This window comes from Silene latifolia, chromosome 7 (assembly GCF_048544455.1).
Source record: "Silene latifolia isolate original U9 population chromosome 7, ASM4854445v1, whole genome shotgun sequence".
Classification (NCBI taxonomy): Eukaryota; Viridiplantae; Streptophyta; class Magnoliopsida; order Caryophyllales; family Caryophyllaceae; genus Silene; species Silene latifolia.
In genome coordinates, this window is record NC_133532.1 from 10,860,354 (window position 1) to 10,879,491 (window position 19,138).

A 19,138-nucleotide genomic window follows, 5' to 3' on the forward strand; every position below is an offset into this window, starting at 1 on the left:
TTTGTTTGTCTTTGATTGATTATGACGCAAAGTGTTTTATTTTTGTGTAAATCGGGGTGTCCACCGTCGACAACAGTGCATAATCCCCTCGCCACAAGTGCTCTCACGAAGAGGTAAATGACTTGCCAAAGAGTTTGATCAATTCTCATAGGCAGGGATCGAACCCATAACCTCATGGTTAAGAAATGAGGTCACACCAAACACATTTGGTTATTATGGCACAAAGGGTTAAAGACCAAGAAAAGAGGAGATGTCAATTATTAGTCGATAATAAGTGAACTAAACTGAGTGTGGATGATTCAATTGCTAATCAAAGGCAATCCTCTAATAGAAAGACATACAATTGAGAGTTTGAGACGCCCTAAAACGAAATAGGCAAACAAATGACCGGAACAAAGGGAGTAAAAAAAAAAATCGTACTCATATCCGCCCCACCACCCATGACGGGTACAAATTTTCAAAACCATACCTGCCCCAACAGATGAGAATATAAAATCGCACCCGCTTCACTTACAAAAGCCACTATATTATAATTTTATTCGATAAATTTTTCAATAAAAGCTAGTGTAATCACTATTAATTTCCATTTCTTTTGAATTTATTTTGATAAATTTTGTTTCTTACAATACGTATTAAGTTCATGTAAAGAACTCAACCTTCTTTTTTTTTTTTTGATGACTAGGGGTTGAATCCCCCCGGGTCATGACGAGGGGGTTGAACCCCCCTGCCCCTTGGGTCCATGCATTCCCGCACCACAACATGGAGTCATGGACCATGTAAGCCACCCCTTTGGGGGCTGTAGTGGCCAAGTGATTATCGCCCCAGCTGGTAGTTGAACCCGATACCTCTCAACTCCTGCATTTCTGCAAGCTTCAAGGTCTAACCCGGCTACCACTAGACTAACACCACTTGGTTCAAAAAAAAAAAGATCTCAACCTATAAATTTCGGTTCGGTTCAAAATCGGTTCTTATTTTGGAACTCAATTCTTAAAATTAAGAACAACCTTTTACTTGCAATAACAGAACTTTTTATTTTGGGTTCTTTAGTGATCACCCTAAGACTAAAAACCACTATTAATATTGCTCTAAATAAATAGGTTATAGTTTCGTGTGTCAGGTTCGTGTCGAAAGACCTCAACCTATAAATTTCGCTTCGGTTCAAAACCGGTTAATCACCTTCTCCCCGCCCTCACACCCTCACAGTCCCGCTCTTCTCCATCCTCTCTCCAATGACACACCCGCTTCGACGCCTCACCACCATATTCAAACCCTTCACTTCCCAAACCTTCAAACCCGACCCGTTAACCCACATAACCTCCATCCTCACAAACCACCCACAACCCGAACCCGAACTCGACCGTATCACTTCCCTTCTCACCCCCAAAACGGTGTCGTCTGTGCTGACCAACCCGCCCACTCTCAAGTCGGGTTTCCGGTTCTTCTTATGGGCTACTCGGTATCGTTCTCTCAAAGCTTGGAACTTTGTTAATTTAATTCATAATATTTTATTAGTAAAAAATAATGATGGGTTTACTGTATTTTGGGATACTCTTGTTGAAATGCGGAAATGTGGAGTTGTTATACCGTCTGAGGCGTTTTTAGTTTTGGTTTCGGGTTATTTTAAGGCGGGTTTCGGTCAAAAAGCTGTTAATTCGTTTGGTATGATGAAGGATTTTGATTGTAAGCCTAATGTGTTTACTTTTAATGCTGTTTTGTATGGTATGGTGGAAGAGGATGTGGTTTTGTTAGCATTAGCGGTTTATAATCAAATGTTGAAGTGTAATTGCGTGCCTAATGTCGCTACTTACAGTATTTTGATTCATGGTTTGTGTAACATTGGTAAGGTAGAGGATGCACTGTTATTGTTTGATGAAATGACTGAGAGAGGGATTTTGCCGAATACTGTAACTTATACTATTGTTTTGTTGGGTTTGTGTCGAGCTGGGCGGCCTTTTGAGGCGATTGATTTGTTGTTAAATGAGATGATGAGTGGGAAAAGTTGTCGTCCTGATAGGGTTACTTGGGATGGTCTTCTTGCCGGTTTTTGCAAGTTGGGTAAGGTAGAGGAGGCGTTTTTGCTTTCTAATTTTTTTCAGACTCAGGGATATGTTTTAGGGGTTAAGGGTCATAGTTGCCTCATTGATGGGTTGTTTAGGGTTGGAAGATTCGAGGAAGCGAACAACTGGTTTCATAAAGTGGTTGAGGAGAATGTTGTTGCTCCTGATGTTGTCATGTATACTATTATGATTAGAGGTTTTTGTGAGGTAGGTAGAGTTAAGGGTGCTTGTAGATTGTTTCTAGAGATGACGGACAAGGGTGTCGTCCCTGATACACAATGCTATAACGTGTTGATCAAAGGGTTTTGTGATGCGGGTTTATTGGAAGAAGCTCGGTCGCTTAAGCTTGAGATTTCACAGACAGATTGTTTTCCTGATACCCACACTAATACCATTCTCATTTGTGGAATGTGTAGGAATGGGCTAGTTAGGGAGGCAAGACAAATTTTTGAAGAGATGGAGAAACATGGATGCCTCCCTTCAATTGTAACTTTCAATGCACTCATTGACGGCTTTTGCAAAAATGGACGACTTGAGGAAGCCTGTCTTATGTTCTACAAGATGGAAATGGAAATAGGGGGAAACCCTTCCTTGTGTCTTCGTCTATCGCAAGGCACCGATCGTGTTATGGATAAAGCGAGCCTCCAGAACTTGATTTCTGGTTTATGTGAGTCTGGATTATCTTTCAAGGCATATAGGCTTCTTACGAAGTTGGCTGAGAATGGGATTGTACCTGATATCGTCACATATAATATTCTTATAAATGGCATGTGTAGAAGTAGGAACATGGACGGTGCTTTTAAGATATTTAGAGAGTTACAACTGATGGGTGAATCTCCTGATGTAGTGACATATGGGACCCTTATTAACGGACTCTTCACAGCTCATAGAGAAGAAGAGGCCATGGGAATGGTTGAAGACATGATCAATAATGGCATTACACCCAGCTCCTCTATCTATAGGTCACTGATGACATGGTCATGTCGCAGGAGAAAGGTTTCAATGTCTTTTAGATTGTGGATGAATTACCTTAGAAGAGTTAAAAATCGAGATAATAATGTGATCAGATTGATTGAAGAGCATTTCGAGAAGGGAGATGTAGAAGAAACTATCAGATGCTTGCTCAAGATAGACTTTAAAATGAAAGACTTCGATTTGGGGCCATATACTATATGGCTTATAGGGTTTTGTCAAGCTAGGAGACTAGACGAAGCTTTGAAAATTTTTTATGTACTCCAGGAATTCGGTGTCAGTGTTCCTGCCCCGAGTTGTGTGAGACTTATACAGGCTTGCTGCGTAGCACGGGAATTGGATCGGGCTGCGGATGTTTTTGGCTATGCTCTTGAGAAGGGATACATGATAACACAACGGAAATGCAGTTTGATTCTTTGTTCGATGTTCCGTTCCGAGCCTCATGTTTACAATGCCATTAGTCTTGTTAATAAAATGGATGCTATGGGTTTTGATTTGGACGCTCATCTGTCCCTGAAAACAAAAGCACTCTGGCAGTACCACATAGCAGCAATGCATAACTTACCTGGAATAAAACATGGGGTAGCCAGCCGGCTAGCTGTGGCCTAAAATGGATTTTTTCCCAATACAGTATTGGTGTCTGTTCTGGCATCCAGTTGTTGAGTGAACCAATTGAGCGCCTACCTAAAATGGTTTTTTTCCCAACATATATATGCTTTTGTCATGGTTTTTTCCATTTGTGATGTTATATTCATAGAAGTCTTTTTGAACAAATTGCAGGTTGATGGAAGTGCCACTACAGAAGATGTATTTTGCTCAGATTGGCAAAGCCTTCTCCGAATTTGTGGATGAAAGGGATGCTTCAGAATTAGTGGATTGATCTTGGACCAGTAACAGTCAGATGTATGGTACGATAGTTTGCTCCCTTCCCTACCAAAATGCTAAACTTCTCCCTTGTTGTCCCTTAAGGCGTCCATTTACCTGATTTGCTGATCATTGATATTCTGTTTATAGAAATATTATGCTGGGTATATGGTATTTATGCAGCTTTTGTTATTCATTGAAGTCTACCATCTTGTTTCACGAACAGTGGAATTTTAGTTTATAATAAAAACATTACCCTCTTAAGCACTGTTGATAATGATTCATATATGAAAGTCGTTATTCTGATAAAATCTGCCGCCCTGTATTTGTTTGACATTGGGTAAGACACTATCCTTGGGGCGATCCTTAATACTCTAGGCTCAAAGCGTTTTCTATTTCTAGTTTTGAATGCCAAATTTTTATAATACCTTTCCTTGTTCAGTGCTTATCCTCAATGCCGTTTGTATGTTGAAACCTAAAAAGCATATTGGGATGGTTTAGCTATATCCACTTCAGCTGATAAGGCTCATTTGCCTTTTCTTGTGAGGAAAATTTTGAGTAATCTGGCATAGTAACCGAAATGGAGGGAGCTGTAATTTTGCAGGAAGTGTTGAGTTACTAGTATAATATTTTGGGTTTTGATACACCTGCATTAGTTTGACATCTGATTAACTGATCGTTCGTTTTTGAATTGTTACAGCGGGGGACAAGCGCAAGCTGGAAGACGTGATAGTCGTGGGGTGGTTTTGGAGCAAGGGGTGGTCATGGTGGAGGTAGTTCCGAAGAAAGAAGGAGGGGTGGGGGGGGGGGTGTCCAGGACTCCAGGACGTGGAAGAGGCGGTGGTTTTGACTTATGGGAGCAGGGGGATAGGAGCAAGAATTTGAGGACAGAGGAGGAAAAGGGCAATGGTGCGCGTCTAATAGACCCAAAACTTTGAAAATCAACCTTCATGCCATTTTCAAAGAAGTTCATCGGACAGAAGCAACTTGGCTTATTCCCGATACACAACTTTGAAAGGAGATTAGAATATAGATGGAAGAGAAGTTACTCCCTTATCGTTCTTTTCCTGGCCGAGTTAGGAGTCTTATTGAGTTGCAAGCATCCTGAGCAATACATCATGTATTCTTGGGAAGATACGGATTCAGCCCTCCTGGATTTATTTGAGGGTAACCCAGTTAGCAAGCAACACTTGAGAAGGAGGTCACATGGATGACGATGATGATGATGATGATGATTGACGGTTCAATTGTGAGTATGTAGAAGCTAGGAACTCATTCTTTTATTTATTTTTCAGAAGAAACATTAGGGATTATGATATTCTGATTGATGTGGGGGTGAATCCTGAAGATCCATTTTCTGGGTTAGATTATGCTGATTGATCGAGGTAGTATGATAATAAGCGGCTAAAGAATGACAGAGTCACTATTCACTCCAGAATTGATCGGGATTCAAGATTCTGCGCTTCTAACAAGTAAGCATGTCTGCTTCTTGTACTGCCACCACATTCTAAATTTTTGGTTCTTTTATGTTCATATGGAGACTGTCCATTACTTGCTTTTGCTTCTCACTGCTCTTTTATGTACATTCTACAAGCAGTGTTCTTTTTCTATATGTCATTAATCCCAATGAAAATAAGTTCATCTTGTTACACCATCAATAACTAGTGTCTATTGATATCTTCAGAAAATTCATTGCTTCTTCTGACTTTATAGCAGACTCAAGGCATTCAAATATTCTATCTGGTTTGCTAGTATTCCGCTTATGTGTGGCTGTTAACCGTAGATCATCTGGACTCTGGATCATGAATTTACCTTTGAAATGTAGTTACTTGCACATTTGTTGATACCAAAATATTACTAAGAACGTAGCCGAACTTTTTGAATATCTCTTTAAAAGTTAGAATTTAGGGAGTTTAAATTGAAGTAAATCTGGTTATTGCTCGATTAATGTATGTAACCAATAACAATCACAGACTATGATGCTGTAGTACAGTAGAAAGGAAAAAAACATTTTCATTTGTGTGGTCGATCATCATATAGAAATACGTCTCCTCAACTAAAATTTGTTGCCTTGAAAACCATCACAACACACTATTAATGATTTATATTGGCAAGAATGCCGTATATGTTAAATATTGAACATTTTCCTCATATGTGAGGGGGCTCTTCTAGAATCAGACACCTTTTTCCTTGTTGACAGTAGTTTGACACCAGTGCAACAATTTATCTTGCAGTAAACTATTTTTGATAGCTTTGTGATGTCTATGAAAGACACATTTGCTGCCTGAGATGTTGATTCGAACTTAGTAACAACATTAAGGATATTGCTGCATATAACTTTGGAAATGAGGATGTTGAGACTTGAGATGATAAATTAGCGTATAACTTGATATGGAGTACATGATAGTTTAATGCTCTATCTATTTTGATTCTTCGATGGATCAAATCCTGGTTGGTGACTTGTGTAATTCTCTCCGTGTTATTCTTGGCTGAGTCCCAAATTCATCATGTAAGACTAGGGAAATAGCAATCCATTGATATTTTAGAGTATCACTTCTATTTTCTGTTTTCTGGTATGTGCATGACTGATTATTTCTATACTCTCTGTTTGTGGTATGTGCATGTATTGGTTTATCTCTTTTGAAGTCATCTTTATCAGTTTCGTTTTCGCGAAAGTAGTAAGTAGCCTCTTTGTTTGCTCATTCGTGAAATTAGGCCCCTTAAGTTTGGAGTGTTGTAATTGACCCCCTTTACTTTAACAAAAAGTGAAAATGAACCCATTTTTATTTTGTCAACCTAAATCTTATAATTAAATTAATTTAATTTTAAGTTCATCATACATATATAATAATTCCTACAATTTTACAACTTTTTATACAATTCAATAAATCTCAGAAAGTTTTTCTCAATTTACTACACTTACGAGTATAATACAACTCATATACATTTGAATATTTTATAAAATAAAACTTTGCCAATTTTTATGTATAATTAAATTTTTTATATGAATTTAAAATAAACTTTTACGTGCTTAGCAAATTGTATAAATGATTTGAAATAATTTTTTTTTGAGAGATTTTGGTTAAAAATTAAGAGTGGGTTAGATTTCACTTTTGGTAACCTTTATGGGATTCATTCACTACACATCAAAATTAAGGAGCTTAATTTCACAATTGAGCAAACGTAAGGCATCTACTTGCTATTTTTGCGGTTTATTTTAAGCAGACTAGCAATCAGCCTCAAGGTGGTATTACTAGGCCTAATTGGACCAGAGTAACCCGGTTCGGATCTGATATGCTAACAGTCATAACACCCATGAAGTTACTAGTTTGAAATTGTGTGCATATTATATATGTGACCCATGACAATAACCATAATAGTAACAGCCCAATGAAACTTACCCCGGGTTAGGTTACGACAAAGAAGAACCACTGCTTTTCATTACACAACAATGCACGAGTGCATGACAGCAGCTTTGGCTGTCGCCGCAAGTATAGTTCGTCTGTAGCAGGCCTAGTGACCATTTGCCAATATAAGTGCCTAAACCTCTGTTCCACCGTTGGCGCCATAATCAACGAGCACCACTTAGTATGGAATAAAATTTTAGTACCACCATATTCACAGTTAATATTATATCCATTTATAACAACGATCGTATTACATTAATATAAAATTAAATATGAATATGGTAAATACAACTGCTTTTATGTTTACAGTACACCGTCTCTCAGTGAAGGCATGACTTGGATAGTACGTTCATCTTGAACACCAACATCCTTCGCGTACACTTTATTTACTCTTTCCATAACTTCCTTCAAACTTGACCTATTTTCAGGTTTCGGCACCGTACAAGCTGCACCAACATGAAGCAACTCCACCATATTATCCTTACAGCTGGTCGACTTTGACACAATCTCTGAGTCAAGCAATTCACTTTCTCGTCCCTCGGCAATGGCGGATGCAACCCATTGGACGACGTCTGTGCCACCCTTCGTTGTATTGAGATACTGTGAAGGAAACTTACATGTAAGGATCTCAAGAATGACTACTCCTAAGCAATAAATATCAGATTTGGGAGAAACTGTTTGAGCTTCTGTGAATTCAGGCGATTTATAGGCAAATAATGCAGTGGACACAACGCTTGGATTTGTCATTGTATTAAAGCCATAATCTGAGAGTACTGGTTCATATTGCAGGTTAATGAGGATGTTGCTTGATTTCAAGTTTCCATGGGGCAAGTCACATGGTGCAAGTTGTGCATGTAGGTAACTCAGTCCTTCTACCGTTCCTTTGATGATCTTCAATCTTGTTGGCCAATTGAGTTCAGCATGCGCTGCTCCTCGTTCACCTGAAAATCCCTAGTCAGAGGTTAGAACACATAAACTTTATCGTATCTTAATGTCTCGGGTTTTAGTCTGCGTGGATAAGAGGGTTCAGAATTTCAGATGGAAATACTGTTTTCGGATGATCCTTGATGAAAATTGCATTGGACAGTTGCCTGGTCATATTTCGACAATTTAGTGAGTCACTTTGTCTTGTTATGTCTCAGTTAATTGACAGAATAATGAATTCTTATTTATATTGGGAGATAGAAATAATGTCCTCCGTTGAAAATAACATTTCTAGTCAAAATTATAGTACCGGGCTACCGGCATAGAAAATAAAAGGGATAAAAGCAAGACTTACCATGTAGAAGGAAGTGCAAGCTGCCTTTAGCAACATGTTCATAAACAACCAACTTCTCTTCTTTCCGGTAATGATAAGCCAGAGGAGGCAATATATTCTTATGCCTTAAACTAGCCAATTTCCGCATCTCTTCATCAAATGCATCAGTCTCCATCTTATTCAACTCCCTCATCCTCTTCACCACCACGGACAATCCATTAGCCATCACTGCCTTATAAGCGGATCCCATCCCGCCATTCCCAAGAACCTCAGCCGAGGCCTTCATCAGATCAATTAATCCAAACATGCCCCTATCTTCATTGACAATTGTTAGATCCCCGACCCCAGCACCTTTAGTTGATCCTCTTCGACTTGAATTGCTTCTTTTCGAGGATTGGCTTGAGCCCTTTCGACTCAAATTTGGTGCAACCTCTACCACCTCGACCACACCGTCACTAATCTTATTTGCTTTGCTCGCTAATTTGGCGTTTTCAGGAGCTTTGACGGTCTTAGTATAAGCCGTGGGAATGTCTTTTTCTTGATCTTTTCGCTTTTTTGCCACACAAACTACAAGAATAATTACTACTAATAATATTACTACAGCTACAATCACTCCAGTTGATAGACCTTTGCTCTTACCTTTCTTTTTAGGCTCCTCATTATTACTATCATTTGATCCGGAGTCCTGTCCTTTGTTTGTCGTCGTTATTTGGTCACAATTCTTACCTACAATTTGCCCACAAAGATTAGGGTTTCCTGCAAAGGAAGAGGCCTCAAAACTTGAAAGACTTAATGGGATTTCCCCTGTCAATTGGTTGTTTGACAGATCAAGAGATATCAATGGAGGCCGCTTAAGTTCTGGGATTAAGCCAGAGAATTGATTGTTATCCAGGTGTAATTCGATAAGATATCGAAGATGAACCAACGACGGAGGAATTGCTCCTGAGAATTTGTTGTTAGAAAGCCATAGTTTCTTCAATGATCCCATTTTTGAGAAATAATCAGGAGCAATTTGCCCACTAAACTCATTGTTTGTCAAGTAAATGGCTTTTAAGGCACCCAAACGGTTAAACTCCGGGATAGTACCAGTAAATTTGTTGTCTTCAAGGGTAATTGTCCGAAGTCCGGGAAGACTGGTCAAGACACCTACGTCGACATTGCCGGATAAGCCCATTGATTTAAGGTGGATTCCGGTTACAATTCCATCAAAACAAACAATGCCATTCCAACGAGCTTGGCACGGCATGGTGTTAGGGTCCCAATTGCTAAGAGCATTGGAATTTGCTAAGGAGTTTTTGAACTTTATTAGGGCGTCACCGTCTGATACTGAATATGTCATTTGAGAAGACGAAATAAGGAACAAAATGAAACATAAAAATGTGCAATGTGGTGTCTTCAAAGTTTTGTGTGCAAAGGCCATTAGATCTTAGCCAAAAACGCGATTGTGCAATGTGGCTTCGATAATGACAATAACAACGATGAAAATGTCGAGAACAACAACGAAGTATCTTCAATTGTATGTAAGGTTTTTAGATGGTTGTTTTGAGACGATTTTATGTTCCTACAATGCTTAATGTTCATGGTGGTTTTATTAATATTATTTTATTTTATTTTGTTGATTTTTTTTTGGTAATTTGTTTTTGTTTCAATACTTTTTTTTTTTTTTTTGGATTTTTGCTAGAAAATAGAAGAGAGCCTCGGATGAGAGGAGGCCTCAATGAGTGAAATGGTAGGGAGGAAGAAGAAAATGGATTGAGAGGAGAAAATCTATTGGTTTGACAAAGGTCAAAGCAAGAACAAAGCTCAAACATTGGATTTTTTTGGGATTTCTATTCCATCCACTTGTACATTCCATTTGTCTCCTACTTGAGTGGATATCATCACATGAAACATTTATATATAGAAGAGTTCGTATTATATACGAGATTGTTTCCTTTGAGAAGGGCTATTTTCGTCTAAAATAATAAAATAAGATTTTGAGACTATTTTACGGCCAAATGTAATTACTTTGAGAAAATAAGTTAACATAAGATGTAACATTAGTTGGACCATTGTGGTTATAATTGACCATAAATGATCACCAAACCCCATCTTATTTATTTAAGATAAAGTTGACGGGTTGAAGCATTGCCTAATATAGAATACGTGTCTTTATTTGAAGACAAATGATCAAAGATAATTATGGCACACTCGTCCCACCACTACACGGGTATCAAATCCTGATTTTGCTAAAGAAAAGGACTTGGCTAGAGGATAGGTTGGTCGCGTGGAACGAGTGTGTGAACAGGTAGCTTGCCCAGAAAGGTGGGACTGGCTCATTCATCCAGCAGGAATCGAACCAGATCAAAACATTTTCGCCAATGTTGAGTTGGGGTGATTTAACCATTCAGCGTCCGAGGGTGGTGCGACCGGTATAGAGATGCCTTTACTTATATATTAAATTCTTTTTGAAGTAATAAAAACCGTTAATGGAACCATTTTTTAGATAACTTGTTAAAAAGATTTAATGTAAAAGACCAATTTTCGAAATTACTAATTTATGTCTTGTCATATGTTGGTCAAATCATGAAAAATTGGTCTGACAAACAGGTCATTCTGTTCGTATGCCAAATCATGTGGGTCGAATCATGAACTTTTGATATTGACTTTCAATGTCACATACTAAGACCTGACAAACGGGGTTTTGGACTGAGTTCAGTCGCTTCGATTTAAATCAGGTTGACCTCAATTCTATTTCGACCGAATTCATTTTAAACGAATTATCCCGGTACGACTTACTCAAGGAAGGGTCTTGATATTTCCACTCTATGGACCTCACACACCAAACCCAATCCGATCGGCTTCATCAAGGCCAAAGATTCACAACTTGACTTGGTGTAGGCTTGCCAAAAAGAAAATAAAAAAATTGGTCCGCCCAACCAAACCACATGCCAATTCTTGCCAAACTCAGCCCAACTTGGCTCGCCCCTCGCTATGAGTTAGAGATGGAAGTGGGTCGTGTTGAGTCGTGTCTCGTGTCGGCCCACCATGCTAGGAGAAGAAAATAGCACAGCCCTAGGCACGTGAAGATGGTCTTCGTGTAGTGTTGCCCGTGAATTGGAAATGGCGGTCCAAGTACGGCTCACGACCCATGGCATGTTGTGTCATGCTTGAGCGTCCCATGCAAATCCTCTACTTTAGCCTTATTTCTTCGTATTTTGACCGTGCTAAAGCGTGTCGATGTGGTCCTCAAAGTCTTTTTTTCTCAAATTTCAACTCAGGCACAACCCATGACATACCATGCCGTGTGCAGGGTTGTATCAATCTCTTGTCATGCTAAAATGGGCCATAGGCTGTGTCGGCCCAACAACCCAGGTGTCCGCTTCCATCTCTACCACGAGTTGGTTCCGGGCCGACTTGGTCCGACTCAACTCGTACCAACCTCGGCTCAATCCATTTCGACCCCGGCTCGTGGCCACCTCAATTAATATGGTTGATTCCTTTTGTTATTGTTTGTTTGACACAAAGAAAGGGTAACCCATACCCCTCCTTACCCCCAAAACCCTTCTCATCCATACCCCTCCCCTCGGGTAGTTCCCATAACCCCATAACCCCTTCTTCCTCCTACTCCCTATTTCCACCACTCCCACCAACACCCACCACACCCTCCCACACCGTCAACCACTGCCACCTACACCCTACACCCACCACACCGACACAACCACCACCAACAACGCCGACACAACCACCACCAGCGACGCCGCCTGTCAACGCTACCCCATATCCTCAACCACTGAACAAAACACCAACACCTTCAATAATTCTCCCACCCCCACCAACCACCACCAACACCTTCCTTGGCCACACCACCAAACCGCCGACGCCACCACACCGTATCCGGTGTTTTAAGGGGTGGGGGGGTTTAGAAGAGGGTTATGGCGGATTTTTTAGAATGAATAAGGTGTTTGGGGTCGGGATTGTGGTGTTTGTTGAAGGCGTGAGGCGCGGTGATTAGGTTCGCCGTGGGGTACCGTGAGGAAGATCGGCGGCGTCGCTACTTGTGGTGGTGCCGGTGTAGCTAATGGTGGCAGGTGGTGGGTAATGGTGGTGGAGGTGGTGGATGTTGGCTTTTAATTCCCTTTCTCTCTAATTTTCAACCAAACACCCAACTATAATATGGGTGATCCCATTCATTTCTCTCTCTTACCCTTTCTTGATTTCATTCTCTTACCCTTTCCCGTACCAAACGCCCCCTTAATCATCAATTTAATAATCAATCAATGTATAGTTTAAAAAAAAAAAATCAACTCATCAATCATCATACATTTATACCCGCTTCTTTCTCTACCCTCCAAAATTTCTCACTTCGTCTTCGAAGGTCTTCATCTCTTCCCCCAAATTTCGAAACCCTCACGAACCCTAATTCCTCAATTTCCTCCCTAAATTATCCAATTTATTGCTCAAATTCAATTCCTCAATTATCCAGGGGGGAGTTTAATTAGTTTTGAAATGCAAAACCAAAGAATGAAGCAACAACAATTACAACAACAACAATCACAACAACAACAGCAAGCTTTAATGCAACAAGCTCTTCTTCAACAACAATCTCTTTATCATCCAGGCCTTCTTGCTGCTCCTCAGGTAATTTTAGTAATTTCGATTGCTATAATTTCTGTTAATTAACAATGTTAGGGTTTCCGTACATGAATTGCGAATTTTCTTATAATTTTGTGTGATAATTATTCGTCGTAGTAAGCTTAGAAGGTTTCGTAATTTCGAAACACTAGCTTATTTCTTGAAAGTAGGGAGTTACCGAGTTACTTATAAGCTTAGATTATGATTTACCGTCTTCTCGTATGATTTAGCGTTAAAGTAGCAGTTACCGAGTTATAGGCGCTTTCGATGCTGATTTTATTTGAATCTCGATCATGAGTACCACCGCTTATGACTTTACCAGCTAACCGATTAGGTATCTGGTGTTTATGTTTTTTTTTTTTGGTACATGTATCTGGTGTTTATGTAAAAGTGGTATTTGGTGGTGTTTAGGTTACTTCAGTAACTGAACTGTCGTTTTTGGTACTTGATTATGTTACATAGCGAGTTTTATGTGGTGCTTTTATGTCTCACAGCATTGTGCCTGTGTATCGCAGAATGTGCTGCTGTTTCAAAGGTTGTATATAAAAATATTGAGACGATAAATCTAGTTCATTAAATGGAGCTTAAACTTAGGGTTATGGCATATGTGATTAGTGTCGGCTTCTTGTTGTCATTATGATTCGAGCTTGGTAGATAGTCACCAAATTTTAGATTAGTGTAGTAACTTCAATGTCTTTATTGTTACTTGATTATGGCCCTGTTCTTTTCGGCTGGAAGGAGCTGAATTGAACTTAATGGAGCTAAGATGAAGTGAACTTAATTGAATGGAACTTAGCTAAATTGAATAGAGTTGAAGTAAGAGTTAATTTGTGAAGAGATTAGTTGAATTGAGTTCAATGAAACTAAACTGAACTGAACTGAATAGCTCTGAGCAAGAATTGAAACGAGCTGAAATTAAGCCAGGAAGAACAGATGGTAGGTGGCGAGTTTATGTGGTGCTTTTATGTCTCAGCATTGTCCCTGTGTATGTGCTGCTGTATCAAAGGCTTATTTAGAAATATTGAGACGATAAATCCAGTTAATTTAGCGGAGCTTAAACTTAGGGCTATTATTTATGCGATTAGTGTCGGCTTCTTTTTGTTATATATATGGTGCCCTTGAACATTTTTCTGATTCGAGCTTGGTAGATAGTCATCTAATTTTAGATGACTGATCATTATGATGTGATTGTCAGAGTTGAGATTTCAGGCTATATTTATTTAAACTTACGCATCTATTTGGTTTGATTATTCTAGATTGAGCCTTACCCCAGTGGAAACCTTCCACCTGGCTTTGATCCTTCTTCTTGCCGCAGTGTGTGAGTATATTCCGCACTTCCTTGGAGTTATCTTTTCATTTGATGTTACTTATAGACTTTCTTTTGCGAAGTTTATGTACTTGGGTATATTGAATGAGAATCCTGCTTTTTCCTTTTTTTTTTCTTTTTCTTTTTTCATTTTTTAGGTATATCATTTTTAAGAATATGCAGGTATGTGGGCAATATTCATCCACAAGTCACTGATCCTTTACTCCAAGAAGTTTTCGCTAGTGCTGGTCCTGTTGAAAGTTGCAAGCTCATTAGGAAGGAACAGGTATACTTATTGCTAGCATGATCTAAGTACAAATTCTGTCGTACTTAAAACGCCTACGAAGTATGATTTGTGATATTGAATAGGAAGGTGGTTGTTAACATAGTCTTGTGCTACTCTACTTTCAGACATCATATGGGTTTGTTCATTACTATGATCGAAGATTTGCTAGTATGGCTATAATGACGCTTAATGGAACGCATTTGTAAGCTTTGAGAATTCATTTCTACTATAGATCTTGAAAATTTTGTGTTGGCGTATATATAAGACTTGATAAATTTGTCTGTAGGTTTGGGCAGCCTATTAAGGTTAATTGGGCGTATACCAGTGGTCAGCGAGAGGACACTTCAAGTGAGAGCAACCTTTATATTCTGTTAGAATTTGTGATAGTGTGTTCAAAAGATTTCACACCTGCCATCTGACACAATTTTTGTTACATTGATTTCAGATCATTTCAATGTATTCGTTGGCGATCTGAGCCCTGAGGTTACTGATGCCATGCTGTTTGCTTGTTTTTCTGTTTATCCTAGTTGTTCGTAAGCGTCATTTCCCTTTTTTTCCCTTGTGGTTTTTTTATTGTCAGAGCTTTACTAGTTATGTAACTCACAGTCACTTAGTTGGTTTCAGTATGTTCGTATTGTTGGTATCTGAAACCAGATCTGTGGACGTACACTTTTTATGTGCCTAATTTTTACCAATCCTTTCTTCAGAGATGCACGAGTCATGTGGGATCAGAAAACTGCTCGTTCGAGGGGTTTCGGGTTTGTATCTTTCCGCAATCAGCAGGTAGAGTCTTTGTTGCATAGCATGTTCAAATTTTTCCTCCAATTTTTGTAATATTAAAAAGTCTTTTTTTTTTATTTAAATGTAACAGGATGCCCAAAGTGCAATAAATGATCTTACAGGTATGAGCAAATTAGACAGTATATAGTATATACAATTATTCTGCTTTGTAAAAGAATCTGCTTTATTTTCTCTTATGGAGGGGAGGATACTTTTTTCAGTAACAATACTTAATCTTCTTTGTTTTAGTTGACTAGTGGGGAGTTGACCTCCATTCTCTTTTGGATGATGATTTAGAAAACGTCATGTTTTGGCTGGTGGGTTGTTTTCAGAAAGATGAAAAGGTCCCTGATTTTTATCTGCTTTCTTGTCCTCTGGTTTAGACCTCTACTCAACGACTGTGGTGTTTATGAAATCTCATTGATCTAATAGACGGAGTAGCTCACTCAACTTCGTTAATTGTTCGAATGTGATTAAGATTAACATTGATTTACTCCCATTAGATCTGAATTCTCTCTGTACTGATGCTGTCATTTTGTAGTTCAGTGACTTATTAGTGCATTTATTCCAATTTTTTTTTGATAATTGAAAATACTTAAAAGTTACTTGTTATCATATTTCAGGGAAATGGCTCGGCAGTAGGCAAATACGATGCAACTGGGCAACTAAAGGAGCTACTAGTGGTGATGATACACAGAGTACTGATGCAAAAAGTGTGGTAGAATTGACGAATGGTTCATCAGGTTTGTCCATTGATAATCTATCCCATGGGCTAGGAGTTGGTCACATTGAGTATGGGTGCTTGTATTTGTTGTTTGGCACTACTTTGACCCAGGTGTATTGTAGTAGTAAATTCTGATGGGTTTCTATAAACTGTCCATTTTATTGGAATCGTTTTTCAAAGTAATGCACATTCTTTTTTCTTTCTTTTTTTTTTTTTTTTTTTTTTTTTGCAAAATGGGGTTGTCTCAAAGGTATAATGGTATATAGCGAAATAGAGCCCACGTAGGCTTGGAAATACAAGCCTGGGTTCGGGGAAGAGGACACGCCAGTATAGAAACTGGTGAACAAACCTAGGTCCACGTACCAAGCTGCAACCTTTTTTCACTTTGCTCGTCTTGGAAACCTGGATAGTGCAACCAAGTATGGCTAGTAATTAAGAGCTCACTTTCAAGTTGCTAGTATATTGTCTAGCTGAGCCGGCAAGGACAGGTCTCTTATGGCCTAATGATAAATGTTGCCATGCAAAATGTTCTTTTTTACGTACACAGCTGTAGTTTAGATGGAAAGCTGAGCTTGAAAGGTCAGACGTACAATGGAATCTGGATTGCATGACCTGTCTCTCTAATCTCTATAGACACATATGTGATCGCTTTTCCTTTTCCCTTTTCCCTCCCCCTTGCAAGTGTGAAGGACCTTTATCTAGCAAGCAATACAGTAAGAGAGCAATTTATCTCTTAGAAACTCTATATGGAGTTTAATTCCTCCCAAGATAAGAATGACCATTCTGAATATCTAGTAGTGTAAATCTAGCTTCTCTTCTTCTCAATTCTACCATGGTAAAAATTGTTGGAAAATAGGTCTAAGCCTTTTCTTTGTAAATTGACAATAATTTTGTTTGAAGAGAGCAGTTAGGCATTAGTGCATTACTTATTAGCTATTGCCATTGATTTGGAGCTGCTGCTCTTTCCTTTACACGGGCTGACGTGCTCACACAAAATGCTCACCTTTTCTCCCATGTTAATATGTTACTACTCTATGAACTTGCTGTCCTGATTTATGCACATGTAGTTAACTGTTCGATATTTTCATCAAAATTTTCAGAAGATGGAAAGGAAACTACGAACAGCGATGCTCCTGGAAACAATCCTCAATATACAACTGTATATGTTGGAAATCTTGCCCCTGAGGTATAATTTATTATTTGTTGCATCTATCTTTGGCTCTTGGTGCTCCTCTGTGTGCAACAAAATGCCGCATTTGACACTCACAGTTAATGATGTTCGCTGGTTGTTTGGGTTAATTGATTGATGTTTAGTTGGCATTGATGGCTGGATGTATATGCCCAAGGTATCTTATCATATCCTTGTTAAAATTTATCAATATATTCTTAAATGATTCCTCGGCTTGCAGACAACCCAACTTGATCTCCACCGTCACTTTCATCAGTTAGGTGCTGGGGTAATTGAAGAAGTAAGGGTGCAGCGTGACAAGGGGTTTGGTTTTGTCAGATACACCACACATGCTGAGGCTGCCTTGGCTATTCAGATTGGCAATGCTCCACAATATTCGCTTTTGGGAAAACAAATAAAGGTATGTGTGATGTTTGATACTTAGTCATGCTTGGGCTCTTTTCTTTTTTCTCTTTTTTTTTTTTCTTTTTTTTCTTTTTGTTGTTTGGGCCTTTCCTGTGCTAGTTAGAATTGTAGTTGTGTTAGACTCAAGCTCATTTCTTGTTGTAGTACTCTGTTAAGGAATTTTCTAAAAGCAAGACCCCGTCTTTTTTACCTTAATGTTGAATTTATGCATCCTTCCTATTGAGTAAACGATGGCTAATTGTTACCCAAAGTAGATATGTAGTGAATTGATTTGGATGTACCGAAAAAGGAAAGGTAGCAAATCGAAATGAAAAGAGGGAGTATTCCATAAGTAACATCTTGCACATAGATTGATTTTCTCTTATATTATGTTCTATATGGCTATTCGCCTATTCCTACCCAGGTTATCGTATATGCTATAGTCTCTGTGATTTTTGATACTGTCAGCTATTTGTTACTTATTGTTTCTCGGTCATCTAGTGCTCTTGGGGAAGCAAGCCAACACCTCCAGGCACAGCTTCAAATCCACTCCCACCTCCTGCGTTGCCACCTCTAGGAATTTTGACCCCAGATCTTGCCTCCTATGGGAGACAACTGGCAATGAGCAAGATAGGTCTCATGAATGGCCAAGGTGCTCATCCTTTCAACAAGGGTAATATGGGAATGATGGGTGCCGGAGCAAGCCAAGCTATGTATGACGGCGGGTTTCAGAATATTGCCGCTGCCCAGCAAATGATGTACTACCATTAACATCCTTGATGCACAGGCTCATTCTGATCGAGACCTCTGTTTCTGTAATCTCTTTTACTGTGGTTTAGTTTTCGCTTTTGTGGAGTGGGCTGTAATGGTCTTAGACTCTTGGTTCAGCACCATGTTTTTCCGCCGGATTTTTTGTTCTTTTTTTTTCGTTGCAGAATTTGAGTTTTCTTTCACTGCGGAGCCTTGTGAGTTGTGAGTTGTGATATACGGAGTAACTTGAAGGTTAAAATGAAATATGTGTATAATATTCGATATTCGTGTTGGTGATCTTAATGTTGGTTAGATTGTACGTAGCCTTTAGTCCGTGTGGAATAAAATTAAAATAGAATTTGTGAAATTAAAAAGGTTGCTTCCATTGTACTGTGATTTTTCAATTTCTACATTGTACCCCTCTTTTTTTTTGTCAATTACACTTTTTCCCCTCGACTTTTTATGTCCACACTCGGAACACCTAATTAACATCTTCATCAATAAAGACATCTCATCATTCTCCCTCCAGCAATAATGAATTTGGTTG

At 39.0% G+C, this 19,138-nt stretch overlaps 3 protein-coding genes across 4 annotated transcripts; 2 read left to right on the plus strand and 1 right to left on the minus strand.

The window, feature by feature from the left end:
- Positions 1-1,153: 1,153 nt before the first annotated feature.
- LOC141591712 (pentatricopeptide repeat-containing protein At1g79540-like) lies at positions 1,154-10,170 on the plus strand. 2 transcript variants are annotated; one of them, XM_074412138.1, is made up of 7 exons: positions 1,154-3,721; positions 3,810-3,937; positions 4,594-5,094; positions 5,162-5,365; positions 7,729-7,919; positions 8,090-8,261; positions 9,385-10,170. In XM_074412138.1, the coding sequence occupies exon 1, from the start codon at positions 1,230-1,232 to the stop codon at positions 3,636-3,638; it is 2,409 nt and encodes an 802-aa protein (XP_074268239.1). In that variant the 5' UTR covers positions 1,154-1,229; the 3' UTR covers positions 3,639-3,721; positions 3,810-3,937; positions 4,594-5,094; positions 5,162-5,365; positions 7,729-7,919; positions 8,090-8,261; positions 9,385-10,170. The 2 variants fall into 2 exon arrangements, with proteins under 2 accessions (XP_074268239.1, XP_074268237.1); XM_074412136.1 differs by having other exon boundaries at positions 4,594-5,365; positions 8,090-10,170.
- On the minus strand, positions 7,511-9,978 carry LOC141591713 (pollen receptor-like kinase 3). Its single transcript, XM_074412139.1, has 2 exons — positions 8,580-9,978; positions 7,511-8,241 (listed from the first exon to the last, which is right to left on the minus strand). Exons 1-2 carry the CDS (start codon positions 9,976-9,978, stop codon positions 7,604-7,606), a joined length of 2,037 nt encoding a protein of 678 aa, XP_074268240.1. The 3' UTR covers positions 7,511-7,603.
- A 2,677-nt stretch (positions 10,171-12,847) lies between the features above and the next one.
- LOC141591714 (oligouridylate-binding protein 1B-like) lies at positions 12,848-18,894 on the plus strand. Its single transcript, XM_074412140.1, has 12 exons — positions 12,848-13,178; positions 14,429-14,490; positions 14,662-14,764; positions 14,890-14,966; positions 15,051-15,112; positions 15,210-15,297; positions 15,472-15,547; positions 15,636-15,666; positions 16,168-16,287; positions 17,369-17,454; positions 17,678-17,857; positions 18,343-18,894. The coding sequence occupies exons 1-12, from the start codon at positions 13,047-13,049 to the stop codon at positions 18,610-18,612; spliced, it is 1,287 nt and encodes a 428-aa protein (XP_074268241.1). The 5' UTR covers positions 12,848-13,046; the 3' UTR covers positions 18,613-18,894.
- Positions 18,895-19,138: the final 244 nt, after the last annotated feature.

What these genes read in the sequence shown, in the direction of transcription:
- LOC141591712 (XM_074412136.1), top strand. Translation starts at nt 1,230, where the DNA reads ATGACACACCCGCTTCGACGCCTCACCACCATATTCAAACCCTTCACT.
- LOC141591713 (XM_074412139.1), bottom strand. Translation starts at nt 9,978, where the DNA reads ATGGCCTTTGCACACAAAACTTTGAAGACACCACATTGCACATTTTTA. An exon ending in CTTGCACTTCCTTCTACATG is followed by an intron (nt 8,242 to 8,579) that starts GTAAGTCTTGCT and finishes AGGGATTTTCAG; the next exon opens with GTGAACGAGGAGCAGCGCAT.
- LOC141591714 (XM_074412140.1), top strand. Translation starts at nt 13,047, where the DNA reads ATGCAAAACCAAAGAATGAAGCAACAACAATTACAACAACAACAATCA. An exon ending in TGCAATAAATGATCTTACAG is followed by an intron (nt 15,667 to 16,167) that starts GTATGAGCAAAT and finishes ATCATATTTCAG; the next exon opens with GGAAATGGCTCGGCAGTAGG. An exon ending in TTTTGGGAAAACAAATAAAG is followed by an intron (nt 17,858 to 18,342) that starts GTATGTGTGATG and finishes TCGGTCATCTAG; the next exon opens with TGCTCTTGGGGAAGCAAGCC.